General features: G+C 39.4%; 1 protein-coding gene across 1 annotated transcript in view; it reads right to left on the reverse strand.

Moving 5' to 3' along the window:
- pcdh11 (protocadherin 11) overlaps nt 1–15,639 on the reverse strand; it is a 113,448-nt gene that overhangs the window by 40,842 nt on the left and 56,967 nt on the right. Inside the window, exon 5 of the mRNA XM_028416994.1 lies at nt 2,890–2,925. Coding sequence (XP_028272795.1) covers nt 2,890–2,925 — 36 coding nt within the window. The remainder of the gene's footprint in view (nt 1–2,889; nt 2,926–15,639) is intronic.

Consider the following 15,639-nt stretch of genomic DNA (forward strand, 5'->3'; position numbering starts at 1 on the left):
AAATAGAGAAATGAGGAGTGTGGAGATCTGACGGCTTTGAGGTAATGCTGGTAATACAGACTGTAGCTTGAATTTATGTCTTCACATGATTCCCCGAGTAACATCATACTGCATCACACTGTATAGAGGCATAAAACGCGTAAAATATAATTACGCCCTCAGCTTTGGTTATTGCGATGAATTTTATTCATCCCATTATTCATCTGATAAGATATTCTTTTTTTCTTTTTTTTCCCCAGCAGCAAATACAACTGGTGCCCAAATGACTATCTTGATTTTCATCGCTATAGCAACAAAAGCAATATGCAAGTCCTGAATTAAAAACATCATTAACACATGCTCCTTTAAGCTCAGGAGGAGGTGATGTCTCTGAGTGAACATATTTTTCCTTAGTCACTACAGCGCATAGATAAAGGACTCATTGTTCTTTGATAAGACAAAATACAGCCAGTAAAGTAAAGGGGGAGAGAGAGAGAGAGAGAGAGTCAAATAAAGTCTGGCTGTAATGAAGGACAAACTGCCAAAAACCAAGTGCACAAAAGGCTTCATTTAAAAACTATCAGAGTGGGTTGACTAACCTAAATCTACACAATTAGCACCCTGAAAACACAACTGAGTGGTTTTCGATGCTGTGATGTTGAAACAGCCAACTAAATATTCTATTTACTTGATTCATCTAGATCCTGAGGCCACAAATCTGTGTTGTGTGTGTGTGTGTGTGCTAGTGTGTAAGACCGATGAGAAATAACGGAGAAAAAGAGAAGGAAAAAAGGGCACGCAGTCAAAGAAACAGAAAAACACACAGCCTTCAACTCTTGCATGAGATAACAACTCACAACATAAAAACCTTTTGTTGCTGTTGTTTCTTTTATAAAAATAAGTGCATTTATTTGTAAGCCACAGTACAAAAAAATAAATATAATGTAGAAATCTAAAATGAATCCCATTTTTACTGCCTGTGCTGTGGCATGTTTCTGCTGGCAAATGATGACAAGATTTAAAGTTCTACATAGAATGTTTCCCTGCGCTCCTCCTTTTAAGATGGAGGAGAGAGACAGGTACCTTGTTGGCAAAAAGATAATCCTTCTGTGTGCCATGTTTGCCCACGCTTTCAAGTAGTCTAAATATCTACTTGTTCTCAAACAGCGTTTGGCAGCTGTTTCTCAAATTACTGGGGGGATGCATGAAAAAAAAAAAAAAAAAGCAATGTCCAGGTTCCAGCAAAAGAAAGAGCCCACTTACGGAAGGCTGGCAGCTCTACAAAAAGCACGCTTCCTCACCACATGATTCTAATTATTGGAAACTTGCTCCAACAATGGCATCCAGAATCTATTAGAACAAACAGCTGCCTGTGACAATTAGGACGTAATCATTTTGCATCAGGGAGTGTCTTCAGTTTTTGGACAGCTTGTTTATTCAAGTTGATGCCAGATGTAAAGAAAAGCCTAATTTAATTTGATATACTTTACTACACACTGCGCTACAATATTTAATTACAATTAAATAGAATTAATGGGTCTTAAATAAATGAAAGTTTTTTTTCCTCTCTGTGGTAACGTATAAAACATTAATGTTGAAAGACAAACGTGACAAACAAAAACAAACACAGGAGTCAAGGTGAGTGTTTTGCTAAGCATTATCACTTATTTAAAGATGCTGCCAGAAATCCATAAAGCAAAGACAAGCTGCGGTAAGAGATATCAAGACCAAACAAAGCCCGTTTAGCCAGATAAAACACTGCCTTGAGAAGTATGTACACAGAGATAAAATGAACGGGAGAGATGCATGCCAAGTACTACCACATAACAAGCCAGAAAATCCAAAAACCCTCCCTGTGGTAACCACCACCCAGACGGGGCTGGATTCACGGGTTAGTGGATTAGAAGTCCATTATATTTAGATATAGAGGAAGGGAGGCCAATGGCTGCCACCTTGTCCTTTGGTAGCTCTTTTATTTTTATTATTATATATTTCCTCCCCACCAAGCACCGTTCTCTCAAAATAGAAACGAAGTCGGTGCTGCGCGGAGAAGGACTTGGCTGACAACCACCTCACTTTGAGTGATAAACAGGGACCACTTAGGAGTGAATCAGGGAAGATTGGCTCTGCCATTTCAGATAAGGATCAGCTTGCGGGCACACCTAGACCTGCATAAATCTGTTCAGAGGAGATGGTGATTTGTCATGTTGCACATGTCTTATGTAGAGAGTGTGGGCTAAGAGAAAAAAAATAAAGCAATGGAAAGATACAAAAAAGCACATGCCCCTGTTCTGCTTAATGTCAAGATGGAGCAGCATCTAAAACCCTGCTTTGTGGGTATTTTTCTTGTATTATTATTGGCTTTTTTTCAGTGCATGTTGTTCCATTGTAATCTCTGATTTGTGAGATGATGCGCCTCTGCTTGTGAGATGGCAAGTTAGCAGGAACATGGAAGAAGGAGGTGATGCTAGCAAGTAGGATGAGAGACTGCTGGGCGAGTTTTTGACAAGTGACTGCATTTTTATCATTTTCATCTGTTATTGAGTCATCTGCTGTGATCACAATCACAGTGCAACATAAGCCAGGGGGAGATGTTCGCATACAGGCAAACCCAGATATCATACTGAACTCTGAACTTTGAACATTAAACAAAACTGGATATACAAACAACTCTTTAGATGATTTAGATGATTTTTGATATTTTTTCTGTGTGACAGTGTTTAGAGCAGAGTTTGAGAAAGAAAGCGCCCATGAACTGTGTTAATGTCTACACAAAGAGGCGATTATTACACTGGTGACAATGCAACACCTCACACAAAACTTTGCATTGACGCTGCAGATTTTCAAACTAAGGCAGTTTCATGCTTGCACATGCGTGAAGGGTCAGAGAAGGAAGTGTGTAAGACTTACATTCACAGATGTTATCTTGCCAAGCTGACAGGCCTCCTGCAAGGACAGAAGAAGATTTCAATTTCATTTCAATCACTGTTTGACTGTTAACTCTGCAGAGGATTTACCGTGGAAATAGATTGTTTGAATCCAACAAAGAAAAACTGCTCTGGGAACTTCTCAGTCTTTTTAGAGTCAGTCAGAGTTCATAATTGACATCCCCATAGATCTGGGAGTTTAAAGTCTTTTTTGTTTTTTTTAAAGTTGGAATTAGGAATTAGGATACATATTGATTTCTCACTCAGATGAAGAGTTTGTACAGCACACTTCTATGCTCAGCTGGCTCACCATCAAACCAGGCTGCAGAGTACACACACACACACGCCCCCTCGGCAGAAATGTAAAGAACAGGGCAAACCTGACATCCTGACAACACAAGCCATACAACTGACACTTTGATAAAGATGTTTTCTCTGTGTGTCAGGGAGGAAAGTGAACAGAATATCAAATGAAGCATCAAAAATTAACAATAAACAGCGACAAGCTTCTAAATTGGGAACAAAAGACACCCGTAAGCCTGCAAAATAGCATCCTCTCTCTGGGGACTGAGATAACTCACAGAGAGATAAGAGTATTTAATTTTTAATCACCAATTTTGTTTTCTTTGTACTGTGTATAATAATCTGAGTACGTGACTTTATTTGCAAAGAAAATAGAAGAAATCCGGCAGTAAGGAGCCACTTAGACAGGGGAGAAGTATAGAGAGGACTGCTGGGGTGGAACGGTAAAACAATGAACAGGAAACAAGTTCATGTCAACAGATTATCCTGCCATAATTGTTCACCAAGGGATGCTACCACTGACTGAGCAGTAGAGCAGCACACCCAATATTATTCACCAAAAACACAACATGCTTCTTCATAATGCACAATAAAACTACACACAATTTTAACACGTTCCTGCACAGCAAGTGTGTCTGTGTTTCTACATAATACATGGATTTGTGGGTTAACAATGACCTCAGTGTATTGACATTTAGTGTCAATGTGTCAGCAAAAGTTAATCAATATCAGATATTTGTAATATAGTGCTCAATTTTTGCACTACTATGCTCTCTGCCTCTGTCATGCCCCACTGCAAACAAAACTTTACAATATGTGATGAGACTTTATATTAAAGGACCAGTACTAATGATAAATGAAAATACTATTCTGGTGATTAGCCATCCCATAATTCCATCACTAGTGTTATTAGTCTCTGCTTTTCAGTGAAAGCTGCACTGAACATAGTTGTCATTGTGAAACAGGTCACTTGCAGTGACCAACAATTATCATCAGACCCTGTAGTTCACCTGGGCTCTGTAAAGGGTTTCAGTGTCTTTGGGATCATTGTTATAGTTTTACAGCCCACATATCGACTGTTTGGAGTCTCACCTCTCTTGTTACCCCCTTTGCCAGGAACAGTGGGACAGCTGTATTTACAGAGGAAAAGAAATGCCTCTGATATACAACACATAACCCCAATCAAAAGAGACAGAATAACAAGGGTAGAAGCACACAGCATCGATCTATCTATCTGAATATTTGAGCACACATTTGTCAGGTCTGTGTGACAACTTACTCATTTGCATCTCAAGACTGGTCATTTAAGGCTGAATTTTACTTGAGGCTGCCATCAGGCAGTTGTGTTTTTTTTTCTCTTCAAGTAATGTTTTATTCAACATCTCGTGACACTTACTTCAAGTTAGAGACCTCACCAACCAATTAAATATATGATAATGTACATGGGAGATCTGAGAAGGTGACCTCTGCTTGTTTCATATTTAGATGACATTCAAAATAGTAGTTGTACATCTGATCGTTAGAGTCCATAAATGTGTGAGCTCTCTCTATTCCCCCCTCCTCAGTATGGATTGGTCAGTGACCTTCTCTCTGTATGCACGCCTCTCAAACTAGCAGTTTCAAAGCACTCACATGTGAGGCTGGGAGAGAGTTGTGCTTAAGATAAGTGCATTTGTTGGTGAACCACATCAAAGTAGTACAGAGGGATGTCTTAGTGAGCAAAGGCAGTGGAGCTCGAACCTAGCCTTTGATCACCCCAGGCACTCTGATCATTAAAATATTGGATAAATAATTGATTAAAAACACCAGACCTTACTGTTCTCTGTTTCTGTATCCAAATGTAACCCAATATTAAGATACAGTGGATGCACAATGACTAAAAAACCCTGAATGTAGGTAGGTAGGACTGAAAAAGACACACACTTGTGTTGTGTTTTGAAACAATGCACACAAATAATTGTTTTAAAATGTGCTGTAAGGTGGTAAGTGAACTGTAAAAAGTTCACTAGAACTGAGTTCCAGTATGAAGTGGAGACTGGCTGAAGTGCTACAGCAACACTTCCTCACCAGTAAAGGTCTGAATTATGGCATGACAGGTTGCCACGAAGGTAGAGGGGACTGGGAAATAATCAAAAGAAATAGACAGAAGGTAGGAAAGAGTGCATTCCAGCTGTGTGTGTAGGTGACTGGAGGGTACCTAATATTACATCTTCAGTGGAAAATAGGCCTGCAGTGTATAAGGGAAAGACAATGAACCCGCTGTGTGCATATCAGGGATATTAAAAAGACTATTTTCGCTCACCTTGGCTTGTATATGAGATAGTAAATCCATCTCCCTCAGTACATATACATTTCCATTTAGACTATAAAAGGAATCTAAATTAATCAAAATTTATTCCTGTTCCACTTTAAAACACAAGGCCGGTGGCAGAGCGCAAGAAACTGGGCCCCATGCATATCATGAGTCTCACTGGGCCCACTTATCCATTTAATAAATCCATTTGTATGAGCAGCTAAATCAACATGTGCAAACATGTACATTTGTAGTAGTTATAACTTTTACAGTATTCTAACTACTCTATGAGACCTCCACTTTTTACATGTTTTACCCATCTATTGTTTTCATTACACCTTGAGCATAAGACACATAATGCTGACACGTTAGCTTTTCAAGTGTCATTATACAGGAATCTTCTTTAAGTACCATGTATCATGTTTCCAAAGTTATTTGGGAAGAAATTATGAGAGGCGTACAAGCACTGCAATGATAATAATAATAATATGATACAAAAGTAAAACAAAAAAACTGTTATTCAGGCAACTCTCTGTTAGCGTAAACTGCTAAAAATGACTTAATGTATTCATTGTAATTCCTTCCCCCTGCAGGTGCATGTGATAATAGAGCTCCACCTGATTCACTTTCACACTCTCTGCAGTAGTAAACCAATCTGTCAGCAGATTGTACACAATAACTCTGCCTCAGAACTGTTTTTATTACCAAGAAGCTACAAAGACTTTGTATTGTCATATTATTGTGCAGTAATCATGATTATATTGATAAAAGAAGTACTACCAGACAGGGAACATGCATAATAATAGAAACTTACTCATGGTAAAGAAAAACAATATATATACAACCTCTGCTGCTATTTTGGCTGCTTTCTCTTCTTTTTTTGGTATTCATTGGTAAAAGTGTTTCAGACATTTGCAGTGTGGTTTCTCTTAATAGCCTCAACCTATGTATCAATTTTTACCAGGTGTTAAACACTGGACAAATCCAAGCTCACAAACACAGTTAATGACCACATTTCAAATAAATTCATATTGAGAGAGCTCCTTTGTTTAGTTTCTGTTTCCACACACCAAGTCAAGCAGAAGCAAACCTCTGTCTCTGCATTCCCAATGCGCTCATATTCCAAATTCTTTGATGGGACCTTCTCCTGACATCTGTGAGCCCGATGGCAGAGAGGTCCTGGCTCAATTATGACCTCTGAAATCTGTATTCCCACACAAAGCTTTGCTGAATACATTCCATTAGCAAGAACTTCAAAGTAATAAAAAAAGTGGTGCATCAAACTGCCCTAGTGCTGTTTGTGAAAATATTTTTAAGAGCGTATGATGTGATAACTTCAAGCTACACTGAAAGCCTTAAAAACCCTCATCCCTGGGGTCCTCATGCTCCTAATAGTTTAACACTAATGAGATCTGCTGCTCTCATCTCTACAGCCTCCCACATAACAGTTTATATCATAGTATTAATACCTCTGAAGGTGGGAAGAAGCACAGAGCACGGCAAAGAGACAGAGACCATGCTCGTGGGTCACAGACTTTTCCACTTGCTGTAGCTGGTCCTTGTATGTTACACATTTGTTTTGACTCAGCCTGCTTCAGTTCAGCTCGTCTCCCTGCATGAAGTCTTTGAATATAATGGTAAAGACTTGCCAGGACTGTGCTATTCCAAAAAATGTCAGGGCAGTGCCACAATGCACTACTTAAGCTGTTCAGAGAGAGAGAGAGAGTGGGAGAAAAGCGTGCGGCCTGCTATCAAGTGTGTTTCTTCCCCTGCGGATGAGATGGACATGTATGAATTTATCAAAGGGAACAAAATGACAGGTGTCAGGTGGCCTCAACACAATCACATGCAGACATATGCACGCAGAATAGAAATATGCACTGAGGAAAACTTGGATGTGCACGCCATCTGCTCGTGTGTGCCGACACAAGAGACATGGATGTCTCAGCCAAGAAACAGTGAGCAGAGTTCAGGTTTACATCCCTTATATTTCTGGCAAACGCAGCATGCCTTTGACTGTGTGATAAAACTGTTGCAAAACAAAACACCTCCTCATCAAAAGGAGCTAATAAAGTCTTCAATATACTTAAGTGTAGTCTTAGATAAATAGAATACCCATTTACCTCTGCATTGGTGTTCAGTTGTCCGAGGTGTATTGATGTACTTATTGACATTCAATAAAGGGAAACCCTCTCAGCAAACCACACAGGATGGTGTAAATCCTGTAAACTTCTTGAGTGTGCACATGGAGCAACTTTCCTTTAACGCAATTACTAGACAGCAATAATGTCACCATGTGTTCGAACCAATTTTGATTTACAAGTGGACACCATGTTGCCTTTTCATCAGCTTATTATTATTAAGTGGTCGGTGTGCGTGTGTTTCCCCTGGACAATCCCCCCTTTCTCGCTTCGCTCTTAGTGAGGTATTGATCCTCCCAGTGTACCAGCCCCTCCTGATTTCATTAGACTAGCTGCTGTTAATTACTCCACACTCTAACCTTTTGCTGTTTCATTTGGACCAACAAATTGGGTGAATTAAAAAAGGGGGTGGGGGGAGAGAGAGAGAGAGAGAGAGAGAGAGAGAGAGAGAGAGAGAGAGAGAGAGAGAGAGAGAGAGAGAGAGACAGAGAAAGTAGCAGCAACAGTAGTGGTAGAATCCCCCTCCCCTTCTCTGCAGTTTGTGTCAGAATCCCAAGCGGCATAATAATTAAAAAAAAAAAAATCATCAATGTTCTCTTTGCTCATCAAATTATGCAGAAGGAGGCTACTCCAGTAATTGTCGCAGAGGATTCATTTATGAAAACTATACCGGCAAGATCTAGCATGGTTGTCTGGGGAGTTGAAAAATTACCACCCGTTTTTTTTTTCATGTATTTGTAAGAGGTTTCAGATTTAAACAGACGGATCATTAAAAAACATTTTATTCATTTATTCATGTTTATTTACAAGGATCATGTGACAGTCTTAACGAACTTCTAAAATTTGTTTTACACTGAATCAAAATGAAGCTCCCTGCTTCCCTGACACACCAATTTGTCTTCTCAGGGAAGGTATTAAGAGAGTATGATATGACACATAGCCGCAAAGTTATAATTAGACTTCATTTAATACCTTATGTCATGAGATTACATGCGCAGTGCATGGCATCTAAAGCGCACTTAAATCGCAGGGGGTGTAATTGATTAACCATATGAGACTGGGAACCAGATGATGAGGATGATGCTCTAAATCCATGTTAAATCAATATAGCCACGTCCTACACATCGGGGGGATTATTGACAGAAATTACTACCAGCTGTAATTTCTTACTTAGATCATTTCATAATTTGATAATTTCAGACATGGAACAGTAAAGGGTTTATGTTTGTGTTGAAGTGAGTCAAAAGCATTGCTCTCCTTTGAAGTGGGCCTCTGTTCTGACATGGATACATTACTAACTGAGCAAATGACATTCATGGGATCTTTTTGGATCCATAATATGAGCGATGCCCTTTCTTCAAGGTTGAGTACGTTGGAGTTGAAAACATTCGACATGATGCAGAAGGAGCCATTCAGAGAACTCCCTTTGGCTGAGATAATAACTTCATCATAATTAGCTTGTGGTGCTCAGGAGTGTTGAATTGTCGGTTGCAGTGGGATCTGGGCTGATTTATTGCTTGATTTAATTACGTATCAAAATTCAATTAGACATGCTTTCAACCAAATTCAAAGTGAGCTTTGTCAAGTTGTCCCTTGAAATCAAATGCTGCTTGAAGGACATCCTTCATAATGTAGTGACATCTAACTTAATAATTATCACTTAGCAAAAATCACTCATGTGCTTAAAAAAAAGAAGGGAAAAAAATGCCATGCCAGTTTTAGAGAAGATGCTTTTTTTCCATGCTGCCATTACTTTTTTTTTCCCCCACATCTCGACAGACATCAAACAGCATCAAATAGTGTGAAACAGACCTTGATTCAGTAGTGATGTGGAGAGGGGTGCAGGTACTTTAACCAAGAGAAGATACATGACAAAATGCTCTTTGAGCCTGACTACGACTGAGGAAGTGTGTCTAGCTTTCTTTACACACATCACTCACCGCCTGCTCACCCCCTTTTTGCTTTAGACTACACTGGGGAAAAAGGGGGAGCTGTTTTGAATAAGTGTCACACCAGCCTCCAAGAGCTACATTGATCTTTACTACTATGCAAATTCAGGATGTCATGGTGCCTATGCTAAGAAGCCAAGGAAGGGAATGAGTATTTCAGCCGGAGGTCTCTGACTGAAGTGTGTAGTCCTTTACCAGTATTGTAAATACATTCATCCACAATTTTATTAGGTACACCTAAGTAATACCATGTAAGGCCCACAGTCGACCCTCAAAAGTGCTTTTTTTGAGGCATTGATTCAACAAGGTGCCAGTGATGTTACATTGGTATTTTGATCTATACTGACTTGACAGCGGAGTTTTTGCAGGTTTTACTGTGAACATCCCACTTCACCTCGCTGCAAAAAGTGTTTTATTAGGCTGTGATCTGGGGACTGTGCAGACACTGGAGTAAAGTAAAGTAATTTCCTGAAAACATCTGAGACAATGACACATTATCTTGCTTGAAAACTCCCTTCTAAACAAAAAAAGAAAAAAAAAAAGCCGAATGAAGGCTTGCACCTGGTCAGCAATAATGTTAGCGGTGCGTGTCGAGGCAAGACTATCATAAATATACCAATACAGCAGCAGATGTGAGGCTTTTTTTCTGCTTTCTGTCAAGCTTCCGTTTGTTTTCTACAATCTGTATTCACTGCAGATAAACACCTTGCACTTTCTTATCGCCAACTCTCAGTTTACATCAATATGTTCACCTTGGCTAATGTTTGAGCAGGCAGACATGCTCTTTTTGCTTTGTTTTAATTTAATTTAATTTTATTTCTATCTGTACACAGAAGTAGCTTCAGCTACTGAGGTTATCTGGAATAATGAGCAACCTCATGTTGTTGTCGCTAACAGCTAAATCAGCCGCAGTGGCAAAAATTGGTGTTACCCCTGTTATTTGGAAACAAACACTATTTATCCACTTAGAGGAAATCTTTGAGTTTTTTGAACCAGCTCTGTATCATTACAATGTGGGTAGTACATTTAAGTGAAAAACACCTTTCCTTCTTCATGCAGTCTGCTTCTAGAGCTCATCATCACAGCAAAAGTCTGTGGTGTGACTGTAAAACACAGAATTTTGCAAAAAATTATTACTTTTTTAATAACTGACAAAGTCCTCTCAGGTGGAGTTTAAACAGGTCCCAGCATGTTGTTAAAGCTCTATTGTTAGTGGATAATGTGCAATGCTGGCTACATGTTTCGCAACAGTAATGCTTACTGTTGTCTTTGTACAAAAATCAAGCAGAGTGACAAGTTGACAACCGCTGAGTGGTATGTGAGAGATGTTACCGTGCTTTCTTCCAGCTCTGATTCACTCTGATTAACACATCCCACCTACTGTACTTTGACTTCATTATACTCTTGTTCCGTGATAACATGTCAGCTGTAGCTGTCACAGTGGATGATCTTACAAATGCATGACAACATCCAGACCTTTACAAGTGACAGTCTTTGCATCATCAAACATTATTATTTGCCAAATGAAGATGTGCCTCCTAGCAAAGCTGTTGTTGCTGGCTAAATTGAAAGGATTGACGACTGCTTTGGAAATACAGGTCACTTGATCCCAGCAGGCTAAAACATTATCCACAATATTGTCGCTGAAAATAAAACATAACGTAAGCTGTCATGTTAGTACCAACAGTGGTGGCCAGTGGCATACAGATATAGTTTTAAATGTCCACGTTAGGTGTTCAGTGGCCTGTAGAATATGTGATATTTACAGACCTAATTGTGCCTGGAAAACATTCCCATTTAATGGTACAGCGCCAAACATCAGCTCTTGATGTCGTTGATACAAAGATCTAAGAGTTTCACTACATTTCTATCACAGTTGTATTGATCACATGGCTACTGAGGCTTTTAGAATATAGATTTTGTCCTTCTATGTGCATATATATATGCCTAACAGATAGATAGTGGGTGTTTTGTTCAGTGTGAAAAGTGCCAAAGTGAAGCTCCTACACCAGCTTTGTACTTATAACAGTGATGAGGATGCTGGAGAAACACTACATGTTCAGCCAACTCAAAGCCCCACCCTGCCCGCATGTCCTCTCTGCCTGCATTGTGAGTCACAAAGCCTTGACTCACAGTCTGGAGGAGGACACCGCATCAATAGGGTGGTGCATGTAATAAAACGGTCAGTCATGGAGGAAACATGGAAAAGCCCCGCCGATGTGTCAAACCTTCCGTTTATCGAGATTCCCTCATAATGCGACTTGTTCGTTTGTTTGATCTGGCTTCTATTCAGATGCCTGACAGTTTTCTTCATTTAGACTGGCGGAGGCATTGTCCATAGATTGTGATGTACAAAGACGTACTGAATCACAAAGCTCAAAGCGCCAGAATCATTGTCATCCCCTGACAAACACAGAGCACGGTGATGATACTGATTAATGATTCACAAAACATGTGTGGGACTGATCTCCTGAAAAGTGGGAGTTGCTTCTGTCTTAAATTTAAATACGTAGTTGATGGCCAAATGGTTAATGTCATTCAGCGAATGTCATCTGGCTTTCAAAATGTATTCACTGTCATTCTTCGCATATTACCGTAGGCATAATGATTTCACAAAGAAGCTTGTGAAACATTAACAATCCAAATGACTGTGGCCTTGTTATAAATCTCCATGAGAAGCCCACAACAAGAAGTGATAATACTTTATTAATGTCTCTAAGAATAATAGCCGTCTCTCTGCTGAAATTGTTGACAGGTTTCATTTCAGAGCGACCTCATTTGTTGCTATTACAGTAATATGTAACCGAATCACTACACAGAAATAATATTATAGCAAAAGAGGCCAAATTTGATTTTATTCTGTGTTGTAACTAAAGAAAAATTGCTGTTGGATTGAAACATTACCTTCTAAATATGTTATTGCATCCCAGAATAAAGGAAAACAAAGTCCCTACGACATTTATGTGATGACACAAAGCACCTTCTCTGATTAACAGAAGCTACATTTTCATAGCTCACTCTACTATAGAGAACCATAGCTGCTGCTACAACACGTGTGTTCAGTTGCCAATAAAGGCTGAAAAACAGACAGGAAAATCATAAGTTCCTGCTTCATTCTGGTAATATCTGCTCCATGCAGAACACAAGTTTGACCACTTCTGTTAAAATATTAACCGTCAACATGCTCAATATTCAGGAAGAGACACAGCCTCTTCCTCAGTCTCTGGTGAGACCGATGCCAAGTTCATGAATATTTTTTATTTTATTTTTTTTCCAGGTAATCCATATGAATGAGAAAGGCAAGCAAGACGATTACTTTGCCATTTTTTTGTTGCAGTAAATTCTTGAATATAAGCTCTCTCTATATCAACATGCATCAACAGGTCCTCATACATAAATGAGAAAACAAGTCGACTGTACAACTGTCCGCAGAAACAATACTGTATGACAAAATATAGCACGAGTATAGACGACTGTTTTAAGCAGCCGCTGATGTGTTTCCTGGCGAGGATGGGCTCTACGCCATGCCATGTGCTGTATTGTTTGCAGTTGCGAAATGAAATACTGGGCTGGGTTTGTCTTTTTTTCTGTGTATCCTAATGGTATTACTGTCAATTATAGAGAAACAACACAGACAATCCTTTATACAAAGACAGTTGCACAAAAATAGAGACAATGCTCCTAGTTTTGCTACATGCATATCTTCCTCAAATATGTAGATGTCAGTTTCTCTGGCAGAGAGCAGTCAGTTAGAGGCATGCCACTGGTGTAATTCAAAGCTACCCTTGCACAGAGCTTCTCTCTCCCTCTCTCTCTCTCTCTCTCTCTCTCTCTCTCTCTCTCTCTCTCTCTCTCTCCCCCAGCCTGCCCAGCTCAATTGGGGTCCATCACTATCACCAAAACAAACTTTTCCTCACTGCCAGGGTAATTTTTCCTCCTCTTCCACTACTGAGCACCAGTCATATTAATATCTTTGTAGAAGGCAAATGTGTGCTCCAGGAGGCCAGTCCCATGTGCTGTTTTTTTCCAAACCTCTTGCTGTTTTTCTGGCCACAGCCAAGTGCATTAACATATGTTCTCACAGTGCACAGTGCTACTCTGCATTGGTAAATGCCTTATTACAGCAAGGCCTGCTCTGTTCTCTTTCCATTGAATATCCATAAGTAGTAAAACAGCCATATCTGCCCACTCAGAACAGTGGGGATGTGTCTCACATGACGGGGGTGGGGGCGGGGGTGCGGGGAGGTGGAGGTTGGGGTTGCTGGCTCCTTAACATGTAGTCAGAGACTCTCTTTGTCAAATTGATATTCCTCCCACTCACAGTAATAGCAGGTGGTAATAATGACAAATAAAGGCAATATTGCTATTGCATGGTACATACTGAGTGTAATAAGGTCATCTGCTGGTTATATATTTTTTCCCTCTTGTATTAATGCCTTTTTAGCATGCAGAGTCAAATTCTCTCAGTATGACTTACATCTCCAAAGACTATGCCAGTGTGAAATATGCAAAGGCAGAGGGTGAGAAAAAAAATCCTAAACAATGCGGCTTGTTCTTGCCTAGAGAGCTTACATGCTTGTAATCATTTCCGAACTGCAATTTCCTCTTATTATTTGCCATTTGCTTTTTTGTATTGTCTGTCTGAGATAATATAGGATGTTGTTAAGATCATGAAATCAATGTCATAATATAAAAAATAAGAGTTGACACTCACTGTTGTTTCAACAATGATGCACAAACTACAGTGTATTTATCAAAGCACATCTGTCGTATTCCTGACAAGATGTGCTAATTACCTCACATGTGACTGTTTGTACTGATTATATTTAAAAACTTAGCAAACACCTGACATTTAATGAATTAGAAATGCAGCTTGATTAGCACCTACAGTACAATCAAATCACTGCTGTATATTGTGAAACTGGATGACAGACAGACACACACCCACCAAGCTATCTGCCCACTCAGTGTGCTGAGCTAAAATACAGCTTAGGATAGAATCTCTTTGCAGAATCAGCCACGGAGGTTGTTTCCGCTTAGTCATGGCTTTCTTAAGATTTTATTTTCTATTTCTAAATTAGACAATCTTTGTTCCATTTACCAGAGACACAGTTTGTGCAGTGGTGATCTGAGGACAAATCCTAACACAATCTACATCAGACGCTACAAAAAAAACTTGTCTTATTCCAGCACAAAGAACTGAAGGCTGGCCACCATGTCACCCCTCAGAGCTGCACTGATTTATAATAGTAAGGAGGGAAAAATAAGAGGCCAGGATACATCACTGAAACATGAAGGCATTGAATAATACTTTGCTCATGAATAAAATCATTAAAAGAAGCTTAGGCCATAACCATGAATGCTGAGCGTTTTATGATTAATGCTTTATCTATAAATTAGACATTCTAGATTTGGAGGCGTTTTGATTTATACATTCATTTACGTTAACATTTTATTTTATTTTTTTTATTTATTTTTTTTTATTTCAGTTCTGTCAAGCCAGATCACCTGAGGACACAACTTCTCTTTGCTTTAACTTTTCAAATCTATTACCTAGACAGTCTAGATTACAGCAATGTTCAAACTAATGAAGCTTCAACGGCTTTGTTTAAGTCATTAAACATGTAAATCTATCTGCGCGGCTTTCATCTAATAGCAAACAATTACGTGACAATGTCCCGGACAGCTTGCTGTTTCAGTACTGTTGCCACGATAAATAAAACTGAGACCACCTCTGTGCATCAGTGAAATGTAAAATGTTTGTTAATTGCATCGAGTTTTAAGCTGGTCAGGCTACATGTGCACGGCAGAGGTAAATAGGAAATGCTTATACTCTCAATAACACAGGGTGCAGTGTGGCTGACCTCAAATGATCTTGTCAGACACACAATTCACTGTTGATGCACCCATGCATTGGAAAACAGATGCGTAAGTACTTTTGACTTGGCACAAGGATTCTCTGAGGAAACTCAGCTCAGGACATTGCATAAAGTCAACCTCTATGGATGGTGTCCAAGAAGAAAACCATTACTTACAAATTGGCAAAG

The sequence above is a fragment of the Parambassis ranga genome, chromosome 10, assembly GCF_900634625.1.
Source record: "Parambassis ranga chromosome 10, fParRan2.1, whole genome shotgun sequence".
NCBI lineage: Eukaryota > Metazoa > Chordata > Actinopteri > Ambassidae > Parambassis > Parambassis ranga.